This window comes from Netta rufina, assembly GCF_964035555.1.
Source record: "Netta rufina genome assembly, chromosome: 4".
NCBI lineage: Eukaryota > Metazoa > Chordata > Aves > Anseriformes > Anatidae > Netta > Netta rufina.
Window position 1 is genome coordinate 67811540 of NC_140127.1, and position 18578 is coordinate 67830117.

General features: G+C 37.5%; 1 protein-coding gene across 5 annotated transcripts in view; it reads right to left on the reverse strand.

Moving 5' to 3' along the window:
- Nucleotides 1–537: 537 nt before the first annotated feature.
- Nucleotides 538–18578, reverse strand: part of ADD1 (adducin 1) — a 60327-nt gene continuing 42286 nt past the window's right edge. For 2 of the 5 annotated variants that reach the window (XM_084286324.1, XM_084286322.1), the window contains exons 11-16: nt 17222–17323; nt 15581–15670; nt 14626–14718; nt 8913–9069; nt 6831–6926; nt 538–3025 (exon numbers count right to left, since the gene is read on the reverse strand). In XM_084286324.1, the coding sequence (XP_084142450.1) occupies nt 2673–3025; nt 6831–6926; nt 8913–9069; nt 14626–14718; nt 15581–15670; nt 17222–17323 (891 nt within the window). In that variant the 3' untranslated portion in view covers nt 538–2672. Of the gene's footprint in view, nt 3026–6050; nt 6085–6830; nt 6927–8912; nt 9070–14625; nt 14719–15580; nt 15671–17221; nt 17324–18578 lie in introns of all 5 variants that reach the window. The other 3 variants (XM_084286325.1, XM_084286323.1, XM_084286326.1) reach the window with 2 other exon arrangements.

An 18578-nucleotide genomic window follows, 5' to 3' on the forward strand; every position in this document is an offset into this window, starting at 1 on the left:
TGTACTTCTAATACTGTACGGTATGTTTTGGATGACCAACCACTGTCCTTTTGCAATACAAATAAACCGTTACGTTGTACACACGTGGTCACTACTTCATCTGAGCCAAACATCGCTGCTGCTACTTGCCTGAGCAAGATTGGAGGCTGGAGTTCCACAACAGGAGTCAAAAACCTCCCCGAGGAGCTGACCACTGCCAACAGGGTGCGAACTCCCCCCAGGCAGGGCTGCGGAGGCCTCTCAGCAGAAGGGGCGGGAGGGGTGGTAGGGAAGAACCTTGCCACCTTCCCCAAGGAAGATCTTCATGTTAAACCTGGTTGTTGCTGCTTTTTGGTGTCCCTCCTGCTTATTGCTCAGGTGGAATGGCTAGGAAGGAACCCCTAAAAGGGTAAATCTAAGCATTTTTCTGAGAATTTCTGAGAATACATGAAATCAGTCATTAATCAACATACTAATCCTTAGCAGAAAACAGAGCTAATTAAAAATTGTAGAATAAAACTAGAAAACAGAAGGGGAAGAGACTTTTTTTTTTTTTTTAAAGAGTTTTATTTGTGAGTAGAACTTAATGATACAAGAAAAAGAAAAATACAGGACTTTATTTTGCCCCAAAGTGTGTAACCATACCATACATGACTACATTTCATATTGTAATACAAAGAATTAAAAGAACAAACTACAAAATTAGAAATTAAAAGTCATTGCATATGTGGTCAAGATAAATGGAGGGACTCCATTCATGAACTGAAACATAGAGCAATTAGTAATTTAATTACGACCCTGCAATAAAACACAATTTAGCAAAATAAGTATTGTATGCTTCCTAGTGTACAGAGGACATACAAGGTTAAAGTACAAGCTCAAAGCCATTAGTGCCATGCAGTCCTGACTAAACAGTACTGTTCAGGGGGCTCGCGCACAGTGATTCCTGCTCCCGCCCTACCTCTCCCCATCCCAGAACAGGTGACGTTACACTTCTTGTGGTGCTCGACGCTACCTCCAAACCTCTTCCCTCACTCGAAGCCTTACAGCTCTGCCTTTTCAGCTGTTTTCCCTCCGCTGTCTGAAACCAGTCCAAGGCATCAGCACGCCTCAGGCCTAATGTAGGCCTTTCTAATCCAAAGCTGCACCCAGCTGCTGAACCCACCTCTCACTCGATGCTTCTACTGCATGAATTAATTGTAAGGCATTAATTTCCTGCTATTTTACTGATCGCAATGGTTAATAATACATTATCCTACAAGGTAACATCCACGTTCTGTTACTGACCCTCACTGCACATCAAAGCATCTCCCTCTCCCACACACCAAGGAGTTTTCAGTGGTTTCTGCTGTCACAACCAGAAATGCTAATACTGGAAACCGGACACGATTCACAGCCTGCCCCACCTGGGGCTGGGGTAAGTTACGTACGGTTCCTGGAGAATTCTCGCAAGCTTTACCTATCAGATTTGGAAACTACTTTTACGATTAGTGATAGACAGAAGCATGGCAATAACTGGAAAATAGGTAATTCAGTAGTGAAAGTGATTTTCTTTACCATGCTACATAGTAAACAAACATTTATAGCAAACATCTGTGAAAATACATCATTAAGAAGGTTAGCTGGGATTTCTGTACTTTACTGCTGGCAACAACAACAAAAACAAAGAAATGCCAGTGTGTGTTTTTTTTTTTTTTTAAAGTGAAAATAATATCAAAAAAGGTTCAATAGTGTAACACATTTACATTTTTATCATGGTAAGGGATAAACACAAAAGGCCGCAAATAGGGTTTATATGAAACAGGTTTGCATGTGCACCCGATGTATTTTTAAGCAGGTGCAATAAACCCGTGCTAAGGCCTAAAATACAGCTGCCCGGGCTTCACATCACCAGCTGGAAAGCTTCTGACAGAGTCACTTTAACCTCTTCTAACAGCCCAATTGCCATATGACCGATTCCTAGGGAGGCAAGACTGAAAGACAGATTTCCCCCACGCTGTACTCACTGGAAAGGCTGGGCTCCTTCAACGCACATGAGCGGAACGCGCCAGTTATTTCAGTCCTCCTAGACAAAGATGATTTCAAGTGCCAGACGTAAAATAAAGTGAAACACACCTTCATTTCGTTACAATAGTCAGAAGAGGGGAGGAAGAGAGGAGGAATGGATAGTCTCAAAGCTTTACTAGAACATGATCTGTAATCACAAGATTGCAGAAGCTTACGTGTCAGTTCAAGACATCCCCTTGAAAACACCACTGCAAAAGCATCCTCTCTAGAAGTCAACATTTAAGAAGAAATTTACTTGGGACTCTGAGCAGAATATTGAAAGGGAAAGCTTCTTGTGGTAAGCAATTTGTGTTGCATTTTTAATTGTGAAAACTTATTCTCCTGTAAAGCGGTGTGGGCTTTAAAGTATAAATAGTGATTCAATGACTTCTGCGTGGAAATCATTGGTCTTTCATTAGAAAGTAGGGATCAGATCTGCGGTAGCTGCTGAAAACACAGGATTAGCACCTTTTCAGATGTTAATTTCTGGTTATAACCTTAAACAATCAAGCCATAACTCGAGGGGCTGGTTGGATTACTTGTTGCATTCATTTACATAATAAGACAAAACACTCAGTACAATCTGGTACATTCTAGTGGTTAATGAATTTTAAAATATGACAGTGTTTCTGCAGTGTGTTTGGCCTTTAGGAGTCACTCTTCTTTTTACTCTTCTTCAGGAAGGAAGGAGTGCGAAACTTCTTTTTCTTTTTTGATGGGGACTTTCCTGGAGATTCATCACTACCTGCATCAGCTGCTGTCCCCTCCTCAGCTGTCGGTGTTACCGGCTCTTCAGCAGGTTGAGACTGGGGTTCCTTATTTTCCACTGCAGGTGATTCCGTTTGGCTTTTGGGCACTTCTTCATCACATCTCCCTTCCTCCTTTCCTAAGGGAGGGAAGCTGAGTGCTTCTGAAGGCTCATCAGGGGTGAGATCTGGGAGGGTTTGCTTGAAAGTTGCAGCATCACTGTCATCTTTGTAAGTCTGGTCCTGCTGTGTCTCTAATGGACGGACAGATAATGACCCAGTTAGTTCACTCGTGTGCCTCGGGCAGGGAGAGCCAAGCAAGTCAATGGTAAGTGCACTCTATAAAATAAACTAAAATATTTACTTTGCATAAAAGCCTTTGTAATAGGTCTATCCTTCTTCAGCTTTCAGCACAGAGATAGAAAGAAGATATTCAAAAGTTTTGTTTGTTTTTGGGATTCTTAACACAGAAGAGATAAAGCTCGATTCCATTCTGTGGGTGTAAGCCAGAGAGACAGTAACTGTTTAGATTTCTCTCATGTTTCATGTGTAACATTTGCAGGCAACATGAGATTTTAGTATAGTAAGCAGGAATTAAACCTACAGTTTTCATTGGCATTGAAGAGAGCACCATAATACTCAGAATCTTGATTAATTTTTCAGTTTTACCCCAGCAAGTTTAAAAGAAAGTGCTGATTTGTAGCTGATATATGCAAATCCATTAATTTCTAAACCGTTGGCTTGCCAATTTTTAATTGCAAAACATGGATTTCCAATGTTCTTGCATGAGGTCTAACACACGTGGTTTCTGAATATCATTTCCTATCACAAAGGCTTCACTTATTTTGCAAGATATATGAATAAATATTACAGATTCTTATAAGTAAAATCCATGTAGTTTATCAAATTAAATAAGCTCAGCAGGTTATGCAATACAGCAAGTCTCACCCCAGAAAAATGGACCATCAAAAATTCAGTGCTAACTTCATGTCCAAAGGTGAATTTTACCACTACTCTCAAATTGTAACACCTTCCTCATTCACCGCTATGCTTTAGAGATGTTCTGTTTAAAGCTCTTTTGTGCATACATACACAACAACGATCACTTTTCAAGTTCCCTGCATTTTTCAACACTTCACTGAAACTGAGAAGTTATCTCCTTAGCTGTGTCAAATACATCTCCACTGTTACATAAGGAGGAATTTAGCACAAAATCCAGGCCATACTCATTGTTAGACACCAAAGAAAGGCATCTATGTTTTCCCCTTTTAAGTCTTTTTTTTTTTTGTTCCTCCAAAACCCTGACAGGTTTCACAAGAACTTACAGAAAGTACTAGATGCTTCCCAATTTTTCTTATGAAAAGGACAGTGACTTTATTTCTGCCAGCTGGGACTTACTATTCTGTAATATCTCTTACAGGGCTGTTATGTTGGTTTCCTACCAGGTACTCACATTTTGCCTAGAGCACCACAAACATCTAATATGTTAAGTAAACAAAACACGCTAGTATTCAGTTCCAAACACACAGAATGCACAAGTTAGAAGTTTTAAAGTTATAAAGCGGGCAGGATTTAAAACAGAGTAAAAGAGAAAGCAATTATGTACATTAAGAGCTGCCTCCTGAAGCTCTAGACTAACCAGTACAAGTGTGCATAATATATATACACACGTAAGTACTACCTACACTTCTTCGGTACCACTACACTTTTTGGATTTGATTTTTTCAGGAATTAACTGAAAGCATTAGTAGGCTTGGTTTTAGAGCAGGCACCGTGTTTGTCTGTTGGTCAGATTTATTGTTATTATTTTAAAACAAGTTTATTTGAAACTTACTGGAACCCTTCCCAGTTTGTCAAATTACCATCATCTATGCTAAAGAGATTAACATTAAGACAAAATGGAACAAAAGTCTGTTACCTAGCTCATTAAGAGAAATATTTTTACAGAATTAAGGAGATTAATTAATTCTACATTAGACTAAAAAGCATACAATATGTAAAAGGCTTGTTATTTTACTTGATGAATTTCAGTAATGTAGCCCAGAAGGTTTCAAATTGCATCTTGCTGCAAAAAAACTGTTTACAGTTTAAGAATTCACCAGTACCTCAAAGTTTCATGCTGTTTTTTCTCCTTCAGAATAATGTCTACATCCATGCTCTCCCTTTATATATATATATATATGTAAAATATACCATAAGAGAGCTTTGAAAGTAACATTAATACTTGTGTTTACAATTAACATTATTTACGAAAATAAAGGTTTATGTTTTTGGTTTTTTACTTGATTGTTTTTTAACCACAAACACATGGACAAACATACAAACTGGGCTATAACTCAAACATAAAACACTTTTGACTTCAGCTACACTTAAACAGAAAGAACGTGAGGAAAAAAAAAACTGACTAGTTGTATACAGAGAACACTGTCATTCAGCAGAACTCCTGCCAGTCAGAGTAGTCATGGCATGCATTTTCAATTACTCAGGTCTCTAAAATAAGCATTTTATGTTTGTCCTGAACATACACCCATATGATTTTGTGGAACAGAGTTATCAGTGTAGAAGAATTTCAGGTTTTAGAACCATATTAGTATTATCACAGTTGTCTGTAATGTAATCTGATGTTTGTATCTACGACAAAAACACTGGCTTTCGGATACAACAGAACATACAAATGGAGTGGGCCAAACATCCTTATTACTTTAAAGTATAATCTGATGTAGCCCTGCAGATCTAGCTGAAACAGCTGTGGAAGTTGCTGCCACCAAGTACTCGCTGTCATTCCTTGGCCGGAATTTGAGTTTCCCTATAGCTTACATGTAACAGAGGATTAATTCCATTTCCACTTCCGTGTAGGTTTTCGCTGGATGAGTTCAGATCTACATCCCTGGTACCAGTTTTGAACTGGAATAGATTAGGAACTTTCATCACCGAGTATAAACCGTGCAGGCAGCAGCAAATCGTTGGGGCAGAAACTCCCAGACCTGTTTCAGCTATAGCTGAAGGACAACTTCAGACTATTCCTTTTGAAACCATAAGGAATCAGACACAGATATGGAAACACACAATGTCACTTCTGCAGTCTCTTTCAAAGGGGGAGGGCATTTTAACATATAATCTGTAACTACCTAGAGTTTCATGAAATCAAGAACTACGGAAATCAGTGTCTCAGCTGAAAAAGCCTGCCTTTTAAAAAGTGCAAAACAAAAAAATTAGTAAACAAAGAAGCAAGAGTGAAGCAAAGCACATAAGCAGGTCAGAGTATGGAATGATACTTACTATGGTAACAGGTACTCTTTAGCATATCCATCTCCTGCTTGTAACGCAGCCACAAGAAGAAAAAAGCACAAATAGAGAATCTATGCATTCATCACAGCCATTGTGTTAAATTAGAAGAATGGTTGCAACCATTCTTATAGAAACAGAATGAGATGAAGTAGTGAATGGAAGACTAACAGACGAGTGATATATCCAATGTACGAGGTAAAGGAAACAAGACAAAAATTAGATTACACCTGTTCAAGATTTTTATCTTTCTTCTTTTGAGGAAATTATAGACTCTCCCAGCCCTGTCTCATTTTAATCATAATTACCACGTCAGGTTAGCAAACAATGAAACTAAGATTTAAATTGAGTTGGAAAAACATTTACTGAGGTGTAATCCAAGTACAATAATGTTTAAGAAATGTGCAATCAGTGAAGGAGATTTACCAAAGCAACTAATTAGTATCCGGTTCACCATCAGACATTTCATTTTATAATAGCAAGTCTTTCTTGCAGAAAATGCACAAACAAGTAAATCAGTTGAGAAACATCAAGAGATGACAAGGCAATTCTGAAGAGATGAAAATTTGTCTTTATATTAATGCACACTTCTTTATTATTGTAAACAGAACTCCTATTACACTTACAGTTCAGAGTAGTATATTTTAGGTAGTATAAAAATAGAGTACAAGAAGTAATTTACCTTTATTAGATACTAGTACATATATTTTCATGCGTCAGTCACTAATGATGCAGTTACTGGCTTCCCCTGGCCCCCAAATCAGGAGAACATACCTTCCTCTACTTTAATTGGTGTGCTGGGAGGAGTGCGCGCTGAAGTGTGATCCGGGGGACTTCTCTCTTTCTGTTGTCTGCCATCTTCTGAAGGTTCTGCAGGTGTAGACAAACAGAAATTAAAGAGGCAGACAAAATGCTTCAGCATGGGAGGAGACAAAAGCGTCCTTTTGCTTCAAACACAAGAAATCTTAACACATTTTTTGAATCAAAATTCTGCCAGGGTATTAAATAATATCAAAACAAGCAAAAGAAATTTAAGTGACAGCTTGGTATTAACAATACTGTTCAAGTTACAGTTGTGCTGTTTTTTTTTTGTTTGTTTGTTTGTTAATGAAAGTATATGAATAATATAATGGTTTATGAGCTGGGACATAATATCGTCCTATGAAAACTTGTGAGAAAAATCACAAGGAAGATACAAACAAATGGGGGGGGGGGTGCTATCAGACCAACACAAGATAACGCTCTTTTGCTTGCTTTGAATTGCTTTACTGAAACTCAGAGTAAATAAATTTGCATACAAAAAGAAAAGAATGGAAGACTGCACAGCTGATCAGAGAAGCATGCAGTAATTGAATGATTCAAAAACAGATTTCACAGTGGTTTGCGTATTTGCTATTAGTAAGGAGGGTCCCCGTTGCTTCCAGGTTTAAATAGCCCTAGATGCAAAGGAGTAATTAATAGAGTACACCATACATCAGGAACAACACAGAATCATTGTTCCAGACAGTTCACCTAGACAATTAAACAGTGAAATCAGTCCCACAGATAGAAGTCAACTGACAGAATCTCCAAATGATGAAGACAGAGTTTGTTCCTTAGATTGCAAGTGCAACTGTACCATATTCTGAGGCCTCAGTCAAAAGATCGGGATTGGACCTTAACGCTTTGATCACTGCGGTATGAAATTCCTTTTGGGAGGACTTCTGCCCAGCTGGCTCTTCTCGGTTAAGATGTGTGATGACTGGCTGCATGGTCTGACAAGAAACCCGTGCAGCAGCAAACTGAGTGTTATCTAAAGATTTAGACAGTGGTGATGCGTCGCAATCCTGTAAAGTCTTCATATCTGTTCCTTGAAAGGTTTTTGACCTGCCTTTCAAATCCAGAGATTTTTTATGAGAAGTGTTTTGCTCACTGATGTCCTGATTTCTAAGCAAAGCACTCTGTTCCCCAGCTGGTGTCTGTCTCAGTAACACAGTCTCCATATTTTGATACCTTATCTAAGAAGGATGTAGTAGTGTTACTGAGAGAATAAAGGCACGCAGTTATGCAGGCATGACAGCACGGTATCCCAGTCCCCCAGACAGTCCAATACTTGTGTAGCTGAACATACACAGTCTCCAGTGGTTCCTACACTGTCCTATCAAGAAGCTGCAGCAGGGAGCACACACTGCAAAAGAAACTGCACTTCTAGTTCCTGCATTGTTCAGTTCAAACCTTAACAGACAAATTGTAAGCACTGGAAGCATTATCCTGTAAAACTTTAAAGCAGTTATCCTGACCTACTTCTGTAGATGCAGTAATAATCTCATTTTACAGAGATTCTCTCCTCATTCTATGTTAATTTAGAAAGTCTTTTTCTTGGGCAGTCTCCCTGATGTGCCACTTCCAAGTAGCAATCAAATTCTGTTATCTGGCTGAAGTTCTCAAATCCACATCAACCTGTGGATTTGATAACTTGCCCTAGATGATCTCTAGTGCTAAGGAAACACGGCAGAACAACCTGGGATACTCTGCAGTACCTGAACACCTTTATGACTTTTATAACAGTACCTGAACACTTTAGTGACTGAAGTTTTAAGCTTTCAGCTTCCTAATAGGAACATTAGCTGGCCATACTGAACACCTCAGGATATTTTTTTTCAAATTAGCTCAATTCATTTTACAGAATACTCTACAGCACTTGGATTGCCCTCCCTGTCTCTAACATTCTTGTTAAATTCCTAATTCACACCAGAAAAAAATGGAACACAAGCAAAATAACCTATGGCCTTTTCAGGTAACCCACATTCCAATTAGTAACACACTTGCTTTTATTGAAGTCTATTGCAGAAAAAAACACCACACAGACAAACCAACCTTCTGGCCCCTTCTGCTTTCTTTCTACTTCTTTGCGGTATTCTTCCAGTTCTCGATCAGTGAGTTTATTGAAGGGATTTGGTCCTGTTGTGCTCACTATGACTTTTGGTTGATATTCTTTCTCAATTATTGCCTTCGATGCAGTCACCAGTTCGCCCTGACAAAAGAAAATTAAGATACATCTGCAACTCAGCAGTAACTCGTGGAACCCTGAGAAGTACAGCAGCTACAAAGCAACCAAAACAAGATATCCTGAAAAATGTTACACTTGTTTTCTTTTAGATTAGTAATTTAAAAAATCCTATAATAGAATTTAGTTTTTAAATCTACATCAGGTTAATATTAAGGAGAAAATAGGTCTCATGAATTACTCTCACAGACACATCAGTGTTTCCACCAGGGATTATCCACCATCAAGCAATAAATCAAACAGCAGCCAGTCTAGCTGAACTCACATAAGAATCTTGTTTCTTTTTCTCCCCAGAAAAGAAACAAGATACTAGGCCCAATTGCATGGCAATCTGGGTACAAAATACCTGTAGAAGTTAATAGGACTCAGCTTATATTTTTTGTTTTTTATTTTTTAAATTAAAAAAAGCCATTTCTGCTAGCTACTGCATAACATCTAACAGATGTTAGAGTAAAAAGCCATCTTGTATGTGTTCTGTGTACACCAGATTAACTGTTAACTTCAAGCTTAGTTACTTAAAAATTCTTTAACTGTCGTTTTTATGAGTTAGCATATTTACATCTATAACACTGATCATACAAGCCACATAAAATGTTATACCAACAAAAATAAAATGTTAGCAATTCTATGTACAATAAATTATAATGGACAAAAGCAGCTGCATCAGAGATTAACAGAAAGGTTGTATGTTTGTCTTCTCTAACCATATAGCAAAGACTAAAGCCATTGGCTTTTTATCTCAGGTACAGAAGATGCTTGCCTGGGTAGCTGTTGTATCTTTCAGGTGACTTGTTTAAGTGTTTGTCTTTCCAGTGGATATATGCAAGTCTAGTTTATTTGGTACTAGTTTGGAAGTGACTGACGTGTTTCGTGCCTCCTGTCCTTGTGAAGCCTGAATTGTCTTTGTTATTGAAAAGAGGTACCCGCATTCCATTACCAAAGAAGCATGGGTTGATTTGCTTAAGTCACTTTCACATTCAAGTGTTATTTGTATCAATACTTAAATCATTAGAATGCAGAGTTCAAAAATAAATAGCACCTGAAAGAGGAAAGGAGCATTCCACGTCCACACTTGATGGACAAGCAGGAGATCTTTACTGCAGAACTGAAGGTGAAATGAGGTGGAGAACTCTTTGGGATGCTAACAGCACTTAGGACAAACTGTCAGTACCAAAAAGGTGCTAGACAAGAACTAGGTATTTCTGAAAGCTTCACGAATGTGCTCCTTGAATGTGGTGTGGTACAATCCAGGGAAATAAGCACAGCTGGTTGGCAGAATCTGTGCTTCTCTTCAGAAAGCAAACATCAGCCAGTAAGAAGTACAGAACAAACAGCATAACAACCCACCGCTGTAAGATCCCGAAGGTAACAGCAGGAGAGAAACAAAATATTACAAACTGCCTCCCTTTCTCTATAAAATAAGAGGAAGAACTCTTGTCTCAGACACACAATGTTAGTAGAACGTCAAAAGCCTATTCTCAACACATTTCATTAAGCACCAGCTCTCTTAATACCAGGGAAAAAAGTAAAAACAGTTTTGATAGCTATGGCTTTTATCACAGGATAACACATTAAAGTCACAAAACATCATTTGTACAAATCTTAACTGTTTTGTCAAAATCGTAAAGCATCCCCCAAAACAGGTCTGAGCTTTTAATAGTGGCTGCAAATTGGTGCTCATGGTAATTTCCGATTCCCCCCCCTCCAAACTACGTACATAGATTTAACCATGATACTCAATGATAAGTAACAGGCTTGTAAAGCACTGATCTCAGGCATTAAGTTCCTGGAGTTTTCTAAGATTGCAAAAGCCAACAGAGAAGGAACAAGACATACAGTGCACACTTCAAACATTTAAAGGTCTTTCAATCTGGTCTGCAAGATAAACCCAAACTCCAAATGACTGGGTAGAACAACTCTCACATGAAACCAAGTTTTACTGCATGCTTATTGATTAAGTAGTGACAACCAACAGCAAAACGTGCACCTTGCTGCAAGATGATCAATACGCTTGTATTGCCTGCGCTTCCTTAAATGCTTTTTTTTTTTTTTTTTTAACTGCTGGGAATAAAAGCAGCACATCAAGTTTGTTACTTTCGCTTAAAAAAATACAACGCCAACAGTATTTGTACTAGCTGAGCATCTTTGAATCAAGAGAAATAATGCTGAAAAAGATCAGGCAACAACAGAAACTGGATTACATATGGTGAAGGAAGAGTACTTGTGGTTTTGGATTCTAAAAGCAGGATTAGGTAAGACACCAGGAAAGGCATCATCTGCTAAAACGTTTTCAGATTAATTCATCCAGTTTTGATCAGTTATCAACAATATAAGATCAGTTCAAATGCTAGTAATGAAAATTACAAGAGTAGAGAAATCAGTTTAACAGGGAAAGTAAATTCATGTAGTAAGTTTTGCAATGCAAATCACTAAAACACACAAAAATCCAAGTAGAATGGATGCGTTACTTCACAGGTATGCTACAGAGCAGCCTTCCAAGAATTTTAATAAAAACATGCGACAGAAAGCTAACAGGACAGAAGGAAAGTGAATACAAAGGACTATCTGATAACAGAGGACATACTTCAGATCTTTAAATATGACACTGAAGTAGACAGACTTTGCAGAGCTATCAGCCTGTCCATGTTATTTGGAGATTCCTATGAACATTCAGAAAAACTGAATAAGAAAATTGGTCTGGAGTTGCTTCCAGCATTACAAGAGACTGTAGAGAAGGAATAGATTTCCATATAGAAGGACTGGAACTCTTTCATCAAGCAAGTCAACGAAGGATAACATGCAGAAAACTTGTGTTCTAGTGAATTAATCTGGATTACGCTGATTCTAGTATTATTTTCCATGACAGAAGTTTGATTGCTTGCATAAGGATTTGAATATCAACATTTTTCTCCTACAGAAGAAACAGCAGATAAATTATATCCAAGAACAGAATGTTTTCACTCCTAAGAATTCTGGAGGAGCATATTCTCCCAAAAAGATCCAAGAAATCCAAGAAAGGAAAGTCAATTGTGGCTCATGACATACAACATGCCTTCCTTCCAGCCTTGGAAGCTCACATATCCTACCTGGAAATTTTAGATTAGCAAGGCTTTACGCAACTCCTCCACCAAATCTCACTTTCAGGGACAAATTCAAACCTACTCTGAGGTGGCTATTATGCAACAGGCAAGCACTTCATCTCTTTCTCAGGGATAGATAGAGCAAAATTAGCACCTTATACATGCCAATTTCTCTCTTAATCAGACAGCATGTTCATAGCTGTCTAACTTGAAAGTTAACAATCACACTTGATACAATCTGATGTTAATGCAGTGCCTTTTTCCAAAAAGCCAAGATTCTTAAAGGCCTGTTCATGTAGAAGTCACCACTAAAACACAGTGCCTACTCCCTCTGGGGCAGAACTTGGAGGCTTTCCATGAAGAGCAAAGCCACAGAATTTTCGTTTTGAAGGAATAGACATGAAATGGGCAATCCCCAGCACTTGATGGAAATTTATATACATTTCAATCAGATTGCAGAACGGTTATGGGTAAGAGTAACAAGCATTTCCTCTTGGTTCAGCAAAGAATCTTACTTAACCAAGTCTGTAACATGAATAAAGTCTCACGATGCACAAGGAGTTTGTGTTGCAACATGGCCAGGACTTCTCAGAACATGGAAAAAGCAAATGACAAGGCAAAACAGAGAATTTATTAATGCAGCATAGGCACAAAAATCTCAAAGCATTACATGCATACAAAACACAAACAGGATTTTTTCCATCTGAAATAGTGTGAATTAGTATTTAATAACAATCTCAATGTTAGCTGAAAGCACAATACATTTCAAGACTTACTGCAATTAGATGGAACTTTTTTTTTTTTTAATTTAATCGTAATTGAGTGTCTAAGAAATTGTCAGCTGAAGACTTGTAATTATCTGGTACCTAGAGGTCCTTAAGCCCTTGGTGTATAGGTCTCCTTAAAGCTTCATTCCTTGTGCGGTTTACGTGGGCATCATAACTTTGCTTTTATTGCCTTTGTTCTACAATATGCAATTAATTTTCAGCATCATCTTCCTAAATCCCGCCCCCACCAGGAAATACTTTATCAAGCATTCAGGTCATAATACATACACAGGTAAGAAAGAATGAAATTGGCCACTCCTGTTGAAACTGACATTCTGGTATAGTTTTAGACATTATTTCAGGAGGAAAGCACTTTCATGACACCCCAAAGCAGAAAGACATCCAAATGATGTCCAAACCCTACCATTATACTACTAGGCAAAATCATAACCAGTAGGCCTTTTGTTGGCTCCTTGACGTCTCCAAAAATCTATTTATTATATTTGACTAGTTTTGTAGAAAGATTATGCCATTGTTCAGGAGTAATACTGGAAAGATATCACGCATGTCCCTGATGAAACAAACTGTTGTGATAACCAGTGGATGCCTATCATAAAAATAATTTTCACTTCAAAGGTATTTTTATCAAGCAGAGAAGCTGCCCAAATACAGGCAGGCACTACCTTGAAGAATTTTTGTTTTGTTTTTCCTCTAAAACATGGAAATAACACTTTGTTGTTTTATCCATATTCCAAGAGGAAAAAAACTGCAATCTGAAAAACAACTTAATCAAATCCTCAGTATGATGCATCTATCGATAATACAAACTGACCAATTACACTAGAAAATGGTATAAAGTCATGAGTTTTGCAGCAATGATGTAATTCCAATTATTCTGTTTTTTGATGGGAAAACTATTCTGATAAGATGTTAGGCACAGATTTAGGAATCTGTTAGATAAAACATTGCAGCAGATGAGACAGTGATGCTTGTGTTAGATCACCTCTAAGACACTCCTCCAAAACCTGGAAAACAAAACAAACTAAGGACAGAGTGTTTCCACTCTGCAAACTGTACCTGTTTACTCAGCTTCAAAGGACAACCATACACACATTTCTTGAATTTATTCTGTATTTAAGGTATATTGCATTAAGCACAAGTAAGCCAATGCATTTTAGATGTGTGGGGCATTACTCAGTCATCTTGTAGATCAACTTTTATTGGAGGAAGTTTTAAGGAAACAAAACAACGCAGGATCAAAACTTGACAGTGTGACATGGCACACACTGAGCATGTGGATATCTTCGGAATTACACTGATGTAATTAAGCTGACATTAAGCTAACTCCAGATGGATCTCAAATTAGAGTAATTTAATATTAATAGCATGCGAAAAGAAACCCATTACATGCAGAACCTAATCAACAGCTTAATATCAAAAATGTTTCCTTATCAGCTTCTACAGACAAGGTAAAAGATAAAAATCCTTACAATATACTTTAATGGGGTAATTTAACTGCTTTTATAATCGCAAATACATAATTTGGAGATCCATCTACTTTTGTTCTTTCTTTTATAGCCAAATCATTAGCTAACAGAGGGAAGAGGTCACAGGGTAAGGAAGAGGTAAAATGAAGGGTGAACAACAGTATTTAGAGCAGTATGACAGGGCAGTACCTTTCTAACAGACAGAGATTTAGCGGGACTAAAGGCCTGCTCTGTGAGATCGAGCCCTTCAATAGATTCCGTACAGTCTGAGAGGGGAGCATCCTGCAACAGTAAATTGAGTAAACAGAGCAAACCGAGCCCGGGCTTTAAAACATCAACCAAGAGCATTATGCACTTGCTAAAAACATGCAAAGAAACAGTAACTGGTAGATAAAATTGCAATGACAATGAATCGACATGCACACGGTATGACCCCCAACATAAGTAATGCTATGGTCACGATAAGACTTGTCAAGCTATTCAAAGTGTATCATAAAATGCATATCGGAGGCAGTTAAAGCACTCGGATATATAGAGCTTTAAAGTCTTTCAGGTGTGTTTAACAGAATAACTGCATAGCTCTAAGTTGTACTTTATTTTGAGCTATGATTCATAGCTAATATCTGTAGTATATCCAGATATACTGCTCTGAAGTTTTATTGATTTATAATATGCTTTTCTTCTGCAAACTGCTCCTCAAATGTATTATCATGTTTCATAATATTTTATTCAACACACAACACTACTGCCCCACAGTGAGCCTGCTATGGCCAGTGTCCATACTTAAACAGATACATAAAGTTGGAAAACAAACAAAGAAAAAGCTATCACAAAGCCCAACTACTTATGAACAATAATCTAAATCCATATAAATAAGCCTTCTGAATTTCATGCATTACATTCAGACAAAAAAAAAACAAAAACAAAAGGAGCATCCTCCACAGACATGCTTAAGCTACATGATTGAAGCCTCTTAAATTTCTGATCCTGAGCACTCTTGCAAAGACAATAGTATTACCTCTAAGACTTACCTTATAAACAGTTACCCTCTGCCAATTAAAGAATAATTTTATAGGGACACATTAGGTGAAAGCAGAGGACATCACAGATTAAGCTAATGGTTTTAGGCATTTTATACTCTCACCTGTACAAGACTCCTGTCCACAACTACACCAGAAAGAACCTGTGACTGAGGGCCTGCAGTTTTAATATCTTGTAAGTTTTGCTCCCGGATCTGTAAAGGAAAGCAGCAAAATACAGTCGTATAAACAACACAAGAAAAAATAACTACATTTATTTTTAAAATTTATTATTTTTTTTAATTTGAAAGGGTGAATGAACCAGTCTGTAAGCCAGTACTAAAAAGTGAGGGGCAGTACAGTAAAACTATAGAGGTTAGGTAGCAGACAAATCCAATTTGTGAAAAAAAGCAAGGAGAGAATTGCAGAAGTGATTTTTTTTTATTTTTTTTTTTTTAAGTCTGTTATACCTGATGTGTCATTTATACATTTCTATCACTAGTCTGCTATAGCACAATCTCATCTTCCTACAGAACTTACTGTAACATTGTATAATGTTCCATTTTCGCATATAATCAGGCCCGTATTTTTAGAAGGGCATACATATATTTACCTACACATAAACTGACACTCATCTGAGAGTATTCAAACTTCTTTTTTTTGCATTCTAAACACCCCCAGATCTTCCAAAACCAAAGACAGGAACAAAAAATGGGTGTTTACATCTAGGTATTATCTATTTAAATTAGATATCCTGCAATGGCAAAGAATTCATAACAAATATATTTTGAATTAGTTGTTGTCATTTACTGCCCTTATTGTCATGAGGAGAGCAAAACGTAAAGTTTCACTTCTCTCCTTTTAGCCACTTCATTCATTTTTAATACAGCAATATTTGTGTTTCAAACACCAAGAAAGCGCTCAGCAATTTCACCAGATTGCTCATTTCAAGTGATCATTAATTTACAGTGCTGAGTCAGGAAAAGCAAAAGCTCTGTCAACTTTATAGAAGTCCTCTTAGCACAAATCAGTATTCCTGCCAGTAACACTACACAGACTTTCCTGTGACACAGCGTTATGGCTAACTTGTGTTCCATATGGCCATGAGTTAGAAGTCAGCAAAACAACCAAGAATAAGTTAAGCATTAACAAGATGCCGGTGCTTATTTTATACTTTAAAATAAATGAAGTGGAAAAAAATCTATGTGTTCAAGGCTTTCCCATTGGAAGACAGATGACAGATCTGAAATTTGGAGACTGGACAATTAATTGCTAGGTCATTTCAAAGAGAATGACCTCTGAGTTCCAGAGGACAAAAGAGTTTTCGCAACAATCATAGCGTATCGTAATATAATAAAATACAATGACAGATTGGTAGACTTCTTTGTCCTTGCTACAATTTCAACTCATGAAACCAAATCAGATCACTTGTGTAAAATAGTGGCTTTAGGGAATAAAATTACTACCATAAACACTGTGGTGGTTGTTTCAGAGGTATCCAGCAACTGGTCTGACAGTAACAAAACATTTGACAATGCAAGTCTTCGTGTAGGGGACAAGTAATACCAGCTTTTTCCAAGATGAGTTCAGAAAATTTAGGAATTGTTTCAGTATCTAGTTGTAAGGGGGAGGGGGGGGGAAAGCAGTACCAAAGTTGTCTTATTTAACCCCCCAAATTCCCTGACAGCAAAGTTAGTTCATTAGAAGTATGCTACTTCATGTAATGACAACCAAAACAAATAAAAGAAATTACTGCTATTACAAACCTTGTTCCTCATTTCTTGGACCTCCTTTGGATTAGTGTTCAATGGAACAAACAGGTTAGGGACAGCAGAGGTGGCAGTTCTATGTCCATCCTCTTTAGTCCACTGTAACGTCAAGAACAGTTGAACAGTCAGAATTGCTGTAATGGCTACAGACAATGACAGCAGCAAATTCACATCAGAGTTGATCATGCATTATACATAACAGAGAACTGAACCAATGATTGCATTCTTCCATTCGTTTCTGAGACTACTTAAGTCGCTTCTTCAATAATATAAACTGTACCTTCAGATACATTTATAAATATCAGTGGTTTCCTTAAGCAAAGCTAGCAGCAACAACAACAAAAACTAAAGAGCCAGTCAACTTGCAAATAACTTCCATCCAACGCTATGTAATTACTACAGTTAGGTGCAGTTCAGAGGCTATGAAGACTAAAAGGCTTTAAGCTGTTTTTCTGTGCGCTTGGCCACACTGACAACTGCAGTGTTCCATGTTTCTACGAACACTACGCTGCTCACTTTATGAATAGACTTACATTAATGGAGGAGTAGGAAAACTCCAGCATGGTTAGGTATTTCTGATAAAAGTGGCTCTAAAATTTTCAAAGTGAGTTCATATTTGTTTAAAAAGGACACTATACCTTACCCAGACAGAAGTAGAGCAAGATCTAAGTCACGAGTTCTAAAACCCTGTTACTGCCATGTTCATTTTCTGCATTTGGTGCTTTTACAAAATAGCACGAGAGAGACAGAGAGATCATTGATTCAATCCTCCGATACTCAGCAAACATCAAAGCGAACTTAAAGCATAAGATGACAGAAGTATGAAAAGCAACGTGATGCCACTAACCAGGTTTAGTGAATGGTACTGTACTGTGAAGCAAGAGTGGGCATCACCAAAGTTTTGCATTAAAATAAGCTACTTCAGCAAAATGTTCTGTTTCCAGAATTAGTTTCTGCACAGATAGTCTGTAGCTGTAGCACAGCAACCTAGAGGAACAGTTTGGTGATGTCGAGTATTTTATAACTTATAGCTTAAAAGGTTACAAAAATATCCCAAACACAAACTTGAAGCGCTTTATGGGTTCTTCGTAGAAGGTTGCTTTATTTGATCAGTGCATTTAGTATGGACCTGTGTTTAAATTGCTGCAAAATTAACTTTGTATCTTGATGTGTTTATTATATGTGGTATCCTAGTTTTTGGTTGCTTTTGCATAGAAAATGCACTCAACAGTAAAGCAAACCTGTTTATAGAGCAAACGCTATGCATTTTTTCCTGAGGAACTTCAAGAAATAATAAGATAGCCAGAAATTGTCAAACTTCAAAAAGCAACAGAATTTTAAAATGCTTTGCAAC